At 35.6% G+C, this 16,606-nt stretch overlaps 1 protein-coding gene across 1 annotated transcript; it reads left to right on the plus strand.

The window, feature by feature from the left end:
* Positions 1–7,763: 7,763 nt before the first annotated feature.
* On the plus strand, positions 7,764–15,905 carry LOC116843638 (alpha/beta hydrolase domain-containing protein 17B). The gene is made up of 3 exons (XM_032814199.1): positions 7,764–8,959; positions 15,414–15,546; positions 15,702–15,905. The coding sequence occupies exons 1-3, from the start codon at positions 8,316–8,318 to the stop codon at positions 15,783–15,785; spliced, it is 861 nt and encodes a 286-aa protein (XP_032670090.1). The 5' UTR covers positions 7,764–8,315; the 3' UTR covers positions 15,786–15,905.
* The last annotated feature ends 701 nt before the right edge of the window (positions 15,906–16,606 follow it).

The raw sequence follows: 16,606 nt of genomic DNA on the forward strand, positions 1-16,606 counted from the left end.
CCCTGTGTGCAGAAACCATAATGCTTGCCGCGCGGCGGAAATTCGCGCGACAGCCAATCAATATGCTGCTTTTCGTAATATCTTTCTAGCTCTTATGGAAAAACAACATATTGATTGGCTATCGCGCGGACTTCCGCCGCGCGGCAAGCATTACCGCGCCCTGTGTGCAGAAACCATAATGCTTGCCGCGCGGCGGAAATTCGCGCGACAGCCAATCAATATGCTGCTTTTCGTAATATCTTTCTAGCTCTTATGGAAAAACAACATATTGATTGGCTATCGCGCGGACTTCCGCCGCGCGGCAAGCATTACCGCGTCCTGTGTGCAGGAGCCATTACGTAATTGTAGAATGGCCTTTACGTTCACGACTACGCTTACGCAATTGTAAAATGGACTTTATGCAGGATTGAGGGTGCCATTAGGGTGTCATTACATGAAGCGTGAAAACGCGGAAACGCGGAAGACAAAATCTTACTAGATTTCCGCGAATTAAATCATTTTATATATGTTGTTCAATATGTTGTTTTTCCGTAAGAGCTAGAAGGTTATTACGGAAAGCATCATATTGATTGGCTGTCGCGCGAACTTCCGCCGCGCGGCAAGCATTACCGCATCCTGTGTGCAGGAGCCATGAGAGTGCTTACGAAAACGAGAGTAGAGCGAGTGAGATCTGGATTCAAAAGAATAGTATAATCTCCTATCTATAACTATAATATTATATAGTCTGCTCTTGCTCTTGCTCTTGCAGTCTCATGAATACAGGAGCAGATCAGGAGTTCGTCTCACGAACAACAAAGGGTACCCTGGTAGCACATGTTGGTTTTATATACGTTTTATTATTGTTTGTAAAATATATCAAAAACGTTTCTTAAACGATACGTGTTACTTGGGTAATGTATAATTAAAGTGTATTAATATTTTATCTTGACGGCAGATTGGCGACAGAAACCGCGCAGATCTTGCGCTGCAAGCTTTGCGCGGTTTTTGCTGCAAATTTGGCACCAATTGCCCGACAGTAAGATCTGTCGTCAAAACCGTAGCCTAATGTAGACACAGATGGCTATGGTTTTGCTGTGGGTTTTTGATCAAATTTGCTGCCAATCTGCGCTCAATTTGCTTACTGAATGACGTGAAACAAGTTTCAAGTAATAAGGTAAATGTACCAATGCCTGGACATGTACCAATTTCCGGACATTGTTATTATTTTTATAGTTGAATATGAATATTTCAACTTTCAACGTACAATACATACATATTGGTATACATACATTTAATATTTATATTTAGTGTACGTTGAAAGATGAAATATTTAGAGAAATATTTAAAATAATAAGTGTCCGGAATTAGGTAAATATCCGGGCATTGGAACATTTACCTTAACTATTAATATAGGTTCAGTATTTATTTAAGGAGAGTTTGAGAATTTCAAATAATTAATAAAGTGAAATAATATGTTACATAATTTTTTAAATAAAAAAGATAAAATATTAATACACTTTAAGTATGATACATTACCCTTTGTTGTTCGTGAAACGAACTCCTGGGATCCGATGCTTGACGATGTACGAATGAGATACGCATGCGAAAATCTACAGTATACGTAACGTAAACTACACATTTTCGCATGCATATCTCATTCGCATACCGTCAAGAATCGAGCCCCTGATCTGCTCCTGTGTTCATGTGACTGTAAAGCCCATTCTACAATTGCGTCAACGTAGTTGTACGTGATTACGACAACCAATCAGAATAAAGCAATCAGTAAATAAAACATTCGGATTGGTTGACTCTTACGATCACGACTACGCTTACGCAATTGTAGAATGGGTTAAAAGCAAGAGCCGACCATAGAATATTATAGATGGGAGATCTATTCTCTCGGATCCAGATCTCACTCGCTCTACTATCGTTATCGTAAGCATCCTGAGATATTATACATTGTATTATACACTATATTATACAGTATAATACATTTAGTTTTATATATATTATACTTCCTGTGGCGTTATCTCTTCCGGTATTCACAGCCAGTATTGAAAATCTATAGTTTATATCATGTATACTATAGGATGCTTACGATATCGAGTGTAGAGCGAGTGAGAAGAAGTAGTATCTATTCTCATTTACAACTAATATATTTTATGGCTACTCTTGCTTTGCTCTGTTCTGTCTTTTATCCACAGGAACAATGTGACTGCGTCGGATGACACAATTGATGTAGCATACGTCTACGTCGGGTGGGATACGATTGACCACGATACGATTGGACACAGATTGTAATGGCTGCATTCAGTAGACTCAACAGTTGGGCAACATTACTAGATTTTCTACTGAATGACGCTCCGCTCAATTGTTACATCTCAACAAGTTGAGGGAGCGGACGCCATATTTTGTAGCGGTTTTCATTTACGCTATTTGAGCGGAAAGTGATACAATCTAACATGGCGACGTCTAGTGAGAAAAGTGATGTCATAGAAAAAATATATGAATATAAAGGAGAGTTATATAAAATAATAGAAAATGCTGATTTACACATCTTCAATCAGGTATGTAAGAATAATAATAAATTTTATTATTCGAAATAATTTAATGTAATATATTTATTATTATTAATAATCTAACCTCTCTTTTTGTAATATACTTGCATATATTACTGACATTACTGGCATAAAAAATATTTTGTTTTATTGTTTTGTTATTACTAGTATATCTGTAAATAATCTGTATAATTATTACTAGTACAATATCTGTAAAGGCTTAAACTAATGGCTGACTTAATGGTTAAAAACAATTATGCCTTAAAATAAAAATGTAAGGCATATTTGTTTTTAAGTATTAAATCATATGTTTATCTTTACTTAATTGAAGGAAAAACAAAGACAGAGATATAATTTAACTATCAATTAACTTACCAAGAAGTTGGAACAATTGATCCTTAAACCTTAATCACATATATTATTTTGTTAACATTTACAAGAAATATTTATAAGTGTAAGAAATACTTATACATACTTATACATGTAAAAATATTAAATTAACAATAATTAAACTGTATTACACATTGTCGTAAGTTCACAAGATAGCTATTCTGCTTAGGTCCTGTATGAACGTATAGATTTCCTGTAATAATATAACATAACTTTATAATGCAATGTTGTTTTATAAATTATGGGTGTATATCAGTTGGACACGGGGCAATTGGACACAGTCCAATCACAAGTCGCTGTTCCAAGGGACCCTACAAATGTCTCTAATCACACGGTGCTGTGATTGGCTGTGTCCAAGTGCACCGCTCCCATAAATTATTCGTAAGTATTTCAAATTTAATTTTACTGTCAAACTACTCTTAACTTAACCTTATCCGCTTTTATTTTAAAGTAATACATTAGAAGTAGCCATCTTTACTAGTAGTGATATCACAAACGAATCCAGTAGAAAATTCATAGCGGAGTTCGATCCATCGGAAACAGATGTCTCAACTGTTGAGTCTCAACTGTTGAGTCTACTGAATGCAGCCAATGATTGGTTCGATCTAGTAATTCACTAGATAATTCTTTTCATCGGTTAGTTGTGTCCAATCGTACCGTGGTCAATCGGGACGCTCCCTCTACGTCAATCCTCGTGCGTTGACTTCCGACACCGACTTAAAGTGCCAATACATGGGAGCGTTCCAGCGTCGAGCGTTAAAGCGTTAGCCAATCAACGTATCAGGTTCCAGAAGTATACTTGTAGTTCTTGCGGAAAGTGGCACGTTGATTGGCTACCGCTTTAACGCTCGACGCTCGATGCTCCAATGTAAAGGCATCTTTACGTTTGCGATACTGGCCTGGTTTACATCGTCAAAACGTTAGTACGCGTATTAAATTTGATGCGCACCAATGTTTTAATACGTGTGCGTTTACATCGAACGTACTAAAGGAAAAATATAATACGAATTTAATATTATTATACAGGGTTATCGAAAAGTATCGGACCCCCCTAATATCTTCAGTTAGAATGCATTTTGGAGAAAATGTCCAATAGCAAAGTTGTATGGTTTCAAGCGGGGAGTAAAATGGTGACCTTGACTTTGACCTTGACCATGTCCTTCAAGGTCATTTCAAGGTCAACCTTATTTTTTTAAATGGAACCCCCTACATTTTATTGCATATTCTTATAGCTTATCTCGAGAGCTTTCCAAAACGCTAAAATAAAACATTTTTTCATTAAGTACTTTTACATTAAGTAAGAGTTATAAAAGTTTGAAGTTAACAATTTGTTAAGTGGCGTGTGGGTCCGGCCAGTTAAGGCAAGAGTGGCGTGTGGGTCCGGCCAGTTAAGGCGAGAGTGACATGTGGGTCCGGCCAGTTAAGGCAAGAGTGGCGTGTGGGTCCGGCCAGTTAAGGTGAATTTTATTCCAATTGGTCAGCTTGGGCAAAATATTCAATTGTACTAAACAATTCACAACAAATGTTCAAATTGTTGCCCTTCAACAGCCTGGCAATGTTGATGTTTGGGACAATCAATTGAAGCGCAATGGCTTCTTTTGTTACAGAAAAAAATTTTGGGGCTGTTTGTTTTCGTCCACGAGGTGACTGCTGCTCGCTAAGAAAAAGGCAGCACTGCATCAAAGATTAAAATCAGTGATCCGTATTGTTTGCTTAAGAGCTCGTACATTGGTGCCTGCGAGAGTGAGAGAATAAAGATCGGCCCCGCCAACACTTTCGGGCAGATTCCCGCTAACGCCTTCATACATCACGCATTCGAGCAGTTTCTCGCGATCACTATCGGGCAGTATTCCGCCGTAGCCTACTAGCATCATCGCTTGAAGCCGTACAACTTTGCTATTGGACATTTTTTCAAAATGCATTCTTACTGAAAATATTAGGGGGATCCAACACTTTTCGATTAATGTATTTTCTTTAAATCAATTAATGGGTCTCATTATTCCGCGCACAAAAGTATTAAGATTATGATTACTGAAAACTAAATAATATTTTACAAAATATTTTACATTTTGTGTCAAAAAATTGTTAACTTCAAACCTTTATAATTCAAAAAGTACTTAATGAAAAAATGTTTTATTCTAGCGTTTTGGAAAACTCTTGAATAAGCTATAAAAATATGCAATAAAATGTAGGGGGTTCCATTTAAAAAAATAAGGTTGACCTTGAAATGACCTTGAAGGACATGGTCAAGGTCAAAGTCAAGGTCACCATTTTACTCCCCGCTTGAAACCATACAACTTTGCTATTGGACATTTTCTCCAAAATGCATTCTAACTGAAGATATTAGGGGGGTCCGATACTTTTCGATGACCCTGTATATACTATCTTGGCCCTTATTTTTGAAATAGTTGCGTATACGTAAGTTTTGCTGCGCAGCTATTTTATGGTATGATTAAACCTGCACAGTAAAACTTACGTATACACAACTATTTCAAGAATAAGAGTACGTTCAGATCGAGGAAGAAATAACGGAACAGTACAGTTACGGAAAAGAGATATGGTGGGGCTCAGCCAATCAGAGTTATTCCGTTTTTATTCCGTTCCGTTGTTTGATAGGTTTCACATAGTACATTTCAATATATTTTCAAGGTTAAATTTTTCACTTTTTACATTTATATTAGGTTAAAAGATTCATGACCAACCCTCTGGGCACAAAAATTGTCGCAATCGTTTCCGACAGTGGCCTAGTTTATATCGGGCACTTGATACGCGTACCAGGTACTATATTCGTATCAAATTTGTACTAAATATTTAATACGCACTATGTAAACACTGACAGATCAATTTTGTACAAGCGTACCAAATAGGAGTGTCGTACTAAACTAATACACGTATCAAATGATACAAATGACGATGTAAACGTATGAAATAAATATTAGAAGAAATCTAATTTAATTAAAATCGGTGTTATCAGTAACCTTTGCGTGGAAGTGCGTGGTCTGTACTTTTTCGCTGCACTGCTGCACTAGTAGAATAAGATAAGAATAAGTAGAGTGAGACGAGTATATTTTTTCTCACTCTAACTTAAGGCTCGTCTACAGTAGAAGTCGTAGAGTCGTAAAGAGTCGCAAGTCATAGAAATTGACCAATCACGGTCGATTATTCTTTTCGAGTTTAACTATGATTGGTCAATTTCTATGACTTACGACTCTTTAAAACTCTACAACTTCTATTGTAGACGAGCTTTTGGCCGGTATTCATAGTCAGATCTTATATTTAAGATCAACTTAAGTACTGTCTTAAGATGTCATGAACCAATCACAGAGCCGTATTCACATCTTAAGACATTACTTAAGACGATCTTGAAATAAGATTTGACTATGAATACTGGCTTTTATGTTGGCGTTGCCATTTAGTGAGCAAAAGTCACGTGCACCAATCACGCGGAGTCTCGTTATGACAAGTCTTTACTCAAGGGTCTCTAGTTTGTAGCTGCACTGCTGAACTGGTGCAATATATTGAAATGAGACAAATATACGTTTCCTCACTCTAACTTATAGCATGTTCGACTGGCTCTAGGTTATTCAGCCTACGTTTATTGGTCGAAAAAGTACTTATAAACTTTATGATTGGCTAGTAGAGACTTATGATATCATTAATCGCTCTCGGAACAATTAACCCAAGGCCAGTCGAACACTATTATTGCACTAGTTCAGCAGTGCAGCTACAAAGAACAGGCTTATACTAAATTAGATTGCTATCTAAAGCCCGTATCAGACTATAGATTAGGATTGAGATTGAATTGAAAATTGGCCAATCAGAGCAAAGTTCACTAAACTTGAGCTTAGTGAATTTTGCTCTGATTAGCTAAATTTCAATTCCATCTCAATTCTAATCTATAGTCTGATATGGGCTTCAAAGCATATAACGGTTTGTGTCCGATAGAGTGTCCGGTGCATGCTAGAAAATGACCGCTACCACCACATTTTTTCACTACGTTTAGTTATAAAATTCTTTTGTTGAAAATGAGCAGAGCAAATAACATCCAATATCATCTATTTTTTTGTTACGACATTTTTTGATGCAATAAGATGCTGATATTTTTGGTTTTACGAGTAATTTAATGACCACGATAACTCACATTGTACGTTGTAAATACTCATACAAGTGACACGTCACACACATCAACGTTACACACACAGGACCGCCGCCATTTGCTCATGCAACCGGAAACTTTACGCGACACACGTTCCAAGCCCTTGTTAGCAATCTAGTTTAGTATAGACATCTGTGGCTGGAAAGAACAAATCTTATGGCTCCTGCACACAGGACGCGGTAATGCTTGCCGCGCGACAGCCAATCAATATGTTGTTCTTCCATAAGAGCTAGAAGGTTATTACGGAAAGCAGCATATTGATTGGCTGTTGCGCGAACTTTCGCCGCGCGACAAGCATTACCGTGTCCTGTGTGCAGGAGCCATTATGCGACGCGAACAAACTTGAGAATTTCCACCCGTACTACAATGGGTGCGTTCAGCGAACTTAACAGTTGCACAACAGTTGAGCAATTCGTCAATGTAATTGGTCTAAATTTAGGGATCTCACAGTAAGAACCAATAATTACTGATTGCTCACTGAGCGCTTTTTCCGCTGAACGCACCCAATCGCTCATTGAGCTTTTTCATCCAATTGGCACATTCTTTTAGATTTAAAAACATACACCAATCAGATGCAAGAGCTCACTGAGCGCTCAATGAACAGTTGTAGCGCTGGATGCATCCATGTCATAGCCAATCAGAATTAATCGGTGTCCATCATTTGACAGTCGACGACCATCGGCGAACCTCAGAGTCGATCGAACGCGCAAGTACGACGCGGACAAAACGGTACCGCGGTAACTCTGTCTTTGTCTCGCGTTTCATCTCACCTGGCACAATGAAAGTGCGCAACGTAGAGTGAGTGGGGGAGACATGGCGTTCTCGTGAAACAGGAGAGGAAGAGAAAGAAAGAGAGAGAAAGACACCAAGCAGCGAGCAGCAAAGGTGGGAGAGAAATCGCCCGTCTTGCGAGCTGTCATGGCTGAATCATTGTGAGGACACTCGTAGGAAAACCGATAACAAATGACGCTGTGTCTGACTCATTAGGCGGCGAGTGTCGCGATATCCGTCTCTCACGATAAGGTTGCTAGGCTCCGGGATTCTTGGCTGGGTTCAGTCGCGATCTGGGGATTACGAGGAAAAGAAAGAGATAAGGCGAACAAGAGCGATCACTGACAACACAGTTCGATGCCGAGGCCCCACGAGGTAGAGAAGACGGTGATACAGACGGTGTTTAGTGCGTGCGCGGCTGTGTGAAGTCGTCGTACGTACGTCTCCGACCGTGCCGCACGATGAACGGGTTAAGTCTGAGTGAACTGTGTTGCTTGTTCTGCTGTCCGCCCTGCCCGTCCAGGATCGCTGATAAGCTGGCTTTCCTGCCGCCTGAACCTACGTACACGTTCGTCGAAGATGAAGGATCCAAGTTCACTATCTCGCTGTCGGAGCGCGCCGAGTGGCAATATACCGAGCGCGAGAAGGAATCGGTGGAGGGCTTCTACGCGAGGACTTCGCGCGGCAATCGTATAGCATGCCTGTTTGTACGCTGCTCGGCGACCGCGCGCTTTACCATTCTTTTCTCCCACGGCAACGCCGTCGACCTCGGCCAGATGTCGAGTTTCTACCTCGGGCTAGGCTCGCGCATCAACTGTAACATATTCAGCTACGACTACTCCGGTTATGGTGTGTCGGGTGGCAAGCCGTCCGAGAAAAACCTGTACGCGGACATCGACGCCGCGTGGCATGCACTACGTACGCGCTACGGCATCAGCCCGGAGAACATAATACTGTACGGTCAGAGCATCGGCACCGTGCCCACGGTCGATCTCGCCGCGCGTTACGAGGTCGGCGCGGTCGTGCTACACTCGCCTCTCATGTCCGGTATGCGGGTTGCCTTCCCGAAGACCAAGAGGACGTGGTTCTTCGATGCCTTTACCAGGTGAGCAACAGCGGCGACCTGCTGCACCACCTGCGTAAGTGCGACGATTCTGGTATATCTATCTATCTTTCTCTCATCATCGGCATCGTGAAATATATGCTCTTTATTATCGGGTGAGACAAGAGATTCCACGCGCATGAACCTATCGTGAAGTTTTCTCTACTTCCCCCTTCCTTTCCCTTCCCTCCCCTCTTTCTCAGTCCCTTTCTCTACTTCTATATGCGCCTTTCTCTCAAGCATAGGATCACGCACGTGGCATGAAAATTTTTAACCCCTCGTTATGTGAATTGGTTGTCGAGATTTCGAAACGAAAGGATCGATACGTAAAAATTAGTTAAAGAAACGAAGAAGCGTATAATAAAAAAAGAAACTTATTTATTTGATTGCTTATTTATTTACTTTCTGTACTTCGTTCTCTCTTTTTAGTTCCCGAAACTTTGGTACGTGTATACCTGTCTTGCTTTAAGTGCTAGTAAGTGTAGTTTGTAATGAACAAACAATAAAACCAGTATTCTACTTGAAAATTACACATATTGGGAACAGAAAGTTATTATTAGAATGATGTAAAAAGTTCGTTATTTTCTCTCTTCAATTGCGTTCTGTCCACGGGCAAAGTTATCGATTCGAGTTTTTAAGACGGGAATAAAGTTATTCTTTTTCAATTTGAAAAAAAGACTTATCGAGACAAATATATTGGTATTAGCGAAAATCATTTTTTGGAACCTGTAATTTTGTCCGGTAAATATAATAAACTTTTTATGTCAATTTCATATGAATTTATATGTACATATGTTACACTTTATATCTAATACACATTTTATTGTTTGTTATTTTATATACACAATATGCAGTGTTAGAAAACTTACTTTTGAAAAGTAACGTGTTACCTTTTACTCATTATTAGTTTTTTTTTAGTAGTGCATGCTGCGCTAAAAAAAAAGTTACTTGTTATTGTTCTCTTTATTCAAGAAGTTCTCTTTATTCAAGAACGTACCACTACAATTTTAGTTACTTTTTTCACCAAGCTTTGAAAACTTTTTTAGGATTTACTTCTACCTTTTTTCTGTATACATATGTATATATTCTATATGTGCAAAGTAATAATAAAAGTAATGAATGTATTTGTTACTAACATTTACGAAAATGTAATTATGTTATCGTTATTAATGAAAAAAAAAATAATGTCTATATCTAGTAGTTAGTAATGTGTAAAGTAATGTGTAACGGTAATGATATTACTTTTCTCTCTATATATATGTTTATTTAATTATGCCAGTATCATCCGAAAAACGAAATAAACATTGAAACTATTTCAAGAATTTTACTCTCAAATATATATATATATATATAAATCGTAAAAAAAGAATATTTAACAGGGTCTACTTTATGACATTTCCAAAAGATTGGACGTTTTATCTATGTTCCCTGCCTAAAATTGCACAACTGACCTATAACTGTTTCTTTAAATTCTTTCTCGTCCATGGATCTCTCTCCCAAGTAAAATGTGTCAAAAGAACTGAAAGAACAAAAATTTGATGGGGAGAAATCTGGTCTGTATGCAATGAATGCCGCAGTCTCTCATTTTCATTGTTCAAGATCAACTTCGTCTGTTTAGACCAGTGCGTCGGTATGGAGAAATTTGTGTTTTAATGAAACAGCAAGACATAATTTGTTTGCAGATTACGTAGAAAAGTAGATAGACCGTTTTATATATATATATAAGTAACAGGTTTCAAACTTCATATTTTTGAAAATAAAACTTGAACTAATTGTGATCCTTATTTTTCGGACTTTTTAAATACCTTATTTTCCGGACAACATTCGCGTATTATCCATGGTTGAATGTTCACATATGTAGATTATAATATTCTATTCTAACAAACACCAACTAACGATAACATTACATCAATGTTATAACTTCCTACTCATCACTATAAATATAGTATAACACATAATATAAAAACACCTATAATACATATGTTATATAATATAATACACATGTTACATATAACGGTTACATTGTTGAGTGAGAAATATTGATGAGAGATTATATTGATGTAATGTTACTGCTATTTGATGTTTACTGAAACGTCTACGTATAAACTATGTATGAGATGTTATCCATGTAGACAATGAGTAATCTATAGATGTCGTTTAAAGAACGTATGGCTTGCTAAAAAATTAAATAAAGTTTATATTTTTATTTAACTTTTAGAATTCTGATGTAAATTCATGATTGTTGTTTCCTGAACAATTTAGAGAGTCTACAGAATCCTTTAGTTACTATTCTTACTTACAGAAAATTGAATTTACAATCTGTCACATAATAAAGTGAGAATTTCATATAATTTTGTTATCTTTTTTAAATTATATTTATAACTAATATTCAAAAAACTTACGGTAACTGTTTCATAAGTTAATTACTTTTTTCATGTATTTTAATATAATTTGCAATATTTTACATAATTATCATTACATGTTTACATGAGAACGTGTACACAGCAGTGAAACGACCGGGTTGGCAAAATTCCATATTTTTTGGATAAAGTCCAAGCTACTAAAAACAAAAATCGGTATTTTCTGGAAAAACTGGTATTTTCTATTAAAAATGATAAAACAATATGTTAATAAATAAATATGTTAATTATATCTCTTCAAGCAGAGGTTTAACTCTTTCCAAAATCATTCTTTTTTGAAAAAGCCAGAAATATGAATGTCAAAACGATAGCATCAAGTAAAATTATTAAGTGATTATTTTCCGACAGATTTGATTAATTTCGTAATGCACATACATAACTGTTTGGCGAGTTCCGCGTCAATTGAAAGTGTTTTCCAATTTAAGATTTATCCAAAATAAAATCTGTAATAAATTAGAAATCTGTAATAAATTAGGATCCAGCAAATAAATTTTTTGTTACAAGATATTGAGTGATAGATGCAAACTTAGACTTGTACTGGTAAACATTTTTAATTACATTATTACGTTTGATACGAGCGATTATCCCGCTGACAACGTGTACAGTATACTGCTTGTAAATAAGAAAGTTCGGGCGTGATGAAAGACGAAAACAATGGAGCGATCATGACGGAATTTATCGGACATAGGGCAAAGATGTACGCGTTGAGAATGGACGGCAAGGACACGAAAAAGGCCAAAGGCGTCAAAAATAATATCGTAGCGCGAACGATATCTTTCGACGACTACGCACAGTATTTGAGAGAAGAAATCGAAACGATTTGTCGTCAATGGTGCATAAGATCAAAATTGCACGAAGTGTACATAGTATCCGAAATAAAAATTGCTCTAAGTATAAGCACGTACGACGACAAGCGGTATATCATATCAGATTCAACTAACACGTTATCATGGGAACATTATCATTAAAAATTAATATAAAATTTAGTAGTATATCTTCAAAGTTTTTGTTTTACAAATATATTTTATATATTAATTTGAATTAAAAAATACTTTTTATATTATATTAGTTTTTTTTTTTTTTTTTAATCAGGGATTAGCATGATTGGTTAATTAAAGCAAAAATATTTTTTGCAAAAAGTTGTATAAATATAAATTAAGTATAAATAAATTAATTATTTTTATAATTTTTGCCGGTTTATTTTATTAAATGCAATCCAGGATGATAAAAATTGGAATTTACCATAGTTTTTCTTACCCACTGGATTTTTCCAGCCAATTTTGATATATGATGAAAAGAGTTTGATTATATTATCATGGAATTTGGGTGTAATGATCGAATCAACGTATTTTGCTTGAAGGAATAACGAAATTTTTTATTCTTAGGACCAAATTTGATTTGTGTACTCGCATTGTTTATCTCTTTTTAGTGACGTCAGAAACGAGGAAACTCATGCTAAAAATTGTTGCGAAATACATCGAAATAAAAAAATATATCCGTAAAGCGCTACTTTCAATCGATCGAGCAAATTTGTAAAATAATTCAACTATTTCCCTTTTGTCGTAACAATCAATAATTTACTGTTGATTATTATGTGACATACAATATACCTCTTTAATCTATCTCTATGTATGATTAGCATATCACGTTTATTTACGATAAGTTATTGATTGTTAAAGCAAAAGGGACGTGTTCGGATTATTTTATAGATTTGCATCGATCGATTGCAAATGTTGCTTTATATACACATCTTTTTATTTTAATGTATTTCATAAGAATTTTGGTGCATATTTCTTTGCTTCTGATGTTATTAAAAAAGACCCAGGAGCCGTAAGAACCAAAGAAATTCTGTGTTCTTCAACTAAAGCGCGTTTGTTCGTTGATTTTAAATATGCATCTGGAAATAGCGCGTGTGTGTGTGTACATATATACTTATGTATATATATACACACATATATACATACACATATATACATATACGTATACACATATAAACATACACATATACACATATATACATACATATACTTACATATTCTCTAACTCGTTGCTCATGTTCTACGAATACGTTTTGCCCAACACGGCTTGTGAGTTTGATATCTCACCGGGAAGCTACACAAGGTTACGGCAAATATATACTTATGTCACGTGGATGTGTGCTTATGAAGCCTATGTGTTGCATGACTTACGTTGTAATGTGTTCTGCTAATTGATTTTGTGCGACTTTTACTAAAGTTATCTGCGCGCAACTGTAATTTAGAAGAACCCAAGATATAATGGGAACTCTAAGGTTTAAACAAGTTTTAAAAATATATTAAAAATATTAAATATATTAAAAATAAATAAATCAACTTAATTTGCACAAAATATTCTTTGAATTATCTACTATAAGAAAAAAAAACAAGTTTTACTATGATAGAATTTAAAAGGAAATTATTGTTTTATTGAAAACGTAAATTAATCTCATTATATGCTTTTTACGCGGGGCAAAATACTTCACAAAATTTATAAATTTTATTTAATAAACTTTATATCCCAAAAAACAATTGATTTTAAAGTTTTTAAAAGTAATTCATTAAAACATGCAATATATAAAAATGTATTATTGCACGTTTAATTATTCTTATAATTATTTACTAATAATAGTTTTCTTATAAAACGATATCCTTTTCTTATTAAAATACTAATAACAATCATCATTTAGTATGGTAATCTTTGGTATCAATTTTTTTAAACATAGCACATAAAAAAAATAATGCAGTTTAACATTTTAAGAGCATAATAGTATAATCCTGTTGTATCTCAAAATGTATAGCTTCGATTATGTAGTACACAACAAAACATCATAGATAGTCGATATATTTGTATAGGCATTTAATTAAAATGACGAGAAAAGATCATCTAATAACGTTATATTACGTTCTAATAACGTTAAATATACATAAAAAGAAGAATTTTATCGTTTTTTATCTTGTGTAGATGTACTAAAAAAATTTCAACGTAATTGCAGAGAACACAGCAAATGCATTAAACAATGTGTAGCATCTTTTAGCTAAAAATAATATGACAACTGATAACAATATATAAGAGATATCTAATAGTAATAATTGCAAAAAATTTCTAGTAAAAACTAGTAGTATCTCTGTAAAAAGTTATAGATCCTATATCCTATTATGCCCAATGTTCGTCTATATTATTTACATGGAAATGTAAATACATGTATTGATTAGTGATATAAATCGTATAATTTAACACACGCGAGGATTGTTAATGATAAGTATTCGATCATTGGTAATGATGATTTCTAAAATTCATTCAGAGTATATCTGTTTGTTATCTGTGACGTGTATCCCGACTATCGCATGCTCAAGACATTTAATATGTTACCTTTTTTTGCATATTTTTTTATTGTATCAGAATTTGTACTTTTGTATCAACAATTATATCAGTAATATTTACTGGAATACATATTTTGTGTAAAGTAATAGATTAGTAAAAGATTTTTTAATAAATTGAGAATCATAAAAATTGTTTATTAAAAAGGGAACTAGAAGGCGTTGTTAAACATCTAAAGATCTTGAGTTTTCATTTATAAAAATTATTAATACTTCGAAACTGTTTGCCTCTAATTTAGATAAATATGATGAATACGATTTTTGCACCAACTTATAGACAGCTCAACAAACATATATATACTGATGTGAGCAATTGAATTATATAGATAATTATGTAGATTAAATTGATGTACGAATCGTGTGCAATATAGTATTAGTAGTACAAGTCGAGACTTGTGTAAGAGACTTGATTCATGCAAAACTGAACTAACAATGTTGAATAAAAGTGTTTTACACCAGGTTTCGTTCTCGAAGGAATTAATCTCGGAAATTCGGAACTTAATAAATTAAGAAAAGAAAAAATCGGTTAATCATCAATAACTTTGCGTCGTACCTTACATCTTAATCTTTCAATTTTCAAAAATTTACTTTCTCTTATTATTGTCTCTCATGCAATGTTTGAATATTATTATTTCTTTACAGCATAGATAAAGTACCGAAGGTAACATCTCCTGTACTGGTAATTCACGGCACTGAAGACGAAGTAATAAATTTCAGCCATGGTTTGGCAATTTACGAGAGATGTCCACGAGCAGTAGAACCACTGTGGGTCGAGGTATCAAAAATTAAATGGAAACAGTTTAACATATTCTTCCTATATCCTATATTGTATTTTATTTTGGCTATTCAATTTGCATGTATATGATATACTACTATATATATATATATATATAAATTTATGAATACTGAATATCATCTTTTTTTATTTAGGGTGCTGGCCATAATGATGTAGAGTTGTACAATCAATACCTCGAGCGACTGAAGCAATTTGTAAGCGTGGAATTGATAAACTGACGGCGACTCAGCCTCTCCCAGAGCCAGGGGGGGCAAGGAGGGGGCCACATGCATGCGAGCAGCCAGGGACGTACCGTTTCCAACAATTCTAATACCATCAGCTCCATTTCGACTAGCTCTCCGACGGAGAAGCTTGTCTAGCAGTCGCCTCCCACAGGGGAGAAGACACCCGTCCTTCCCTGTGACGAAGAATCATCCTTCGCCTCCGTAGATGATGTATTCTTCTTCTGCGAGCAGCAACAGCAGGTTGTATGCCAGGAAGCTCATCGTCCAGGATCCTTTAAGAAAACGCGTTCCAAAGACGAAAATCCAAATGCTGAAGATAATTCGAAGAAGTGTAGCGTAAGATCGGAGAGTAAGAACTCTAAGCAGAAAGATTCCTCCGCGAACGCAAAGGACAAAGGGCAAAGCAAGGTTGTCACCGATGAAAAGAAAGTAACCGATTGTCATGATTTTCGATTCAACCGTACCGACAAAGTTATCAAGAAACACACTTATCTGCCGAAAAATTTGAAAAATCCTTTTGCTCAGAGTCAAAAAAATATCGTTCACAGAAGTTTGAAGAACTCGTTCGGTCAGAATCACAAGAAGACGGATAGTCAAAGAGCTCATACGACCTTGATCGATATATTAGTAGAAGACTGTCGACAATGCGCGATCGGGGAAAAGTCGGTCGCATCGTTTTCCAATGCTTCCGGTGATGTTAAAAGGGATATTACGGATTGTAGAGGTACTCTCACTCAGCCCACAGCGGAGAAAAAGTCTCCTGGATCTCGATTTAAGTACAATTGCATAGAGTCGGCGTTGGACTTGAATAGCGC

The sequence above is a fragment of the Odontomachus brunneus genome, unplaced genomic scaffold (genome assembly GCF_010583005.1).
Source record: "Odontomachus brunneus isolate Ranch 3 - 2012 unplaced genomic scaffold, Obru_v1 Obru_scaffold_003, whole genome shotgun sequence".
NCBI classification, from domain to species: Eukaryota; Metazoa; Arthropoda; class Insecta; order Hymenoptera; family Formicidae; genus Odontomachus; species Odontomachus brunneus.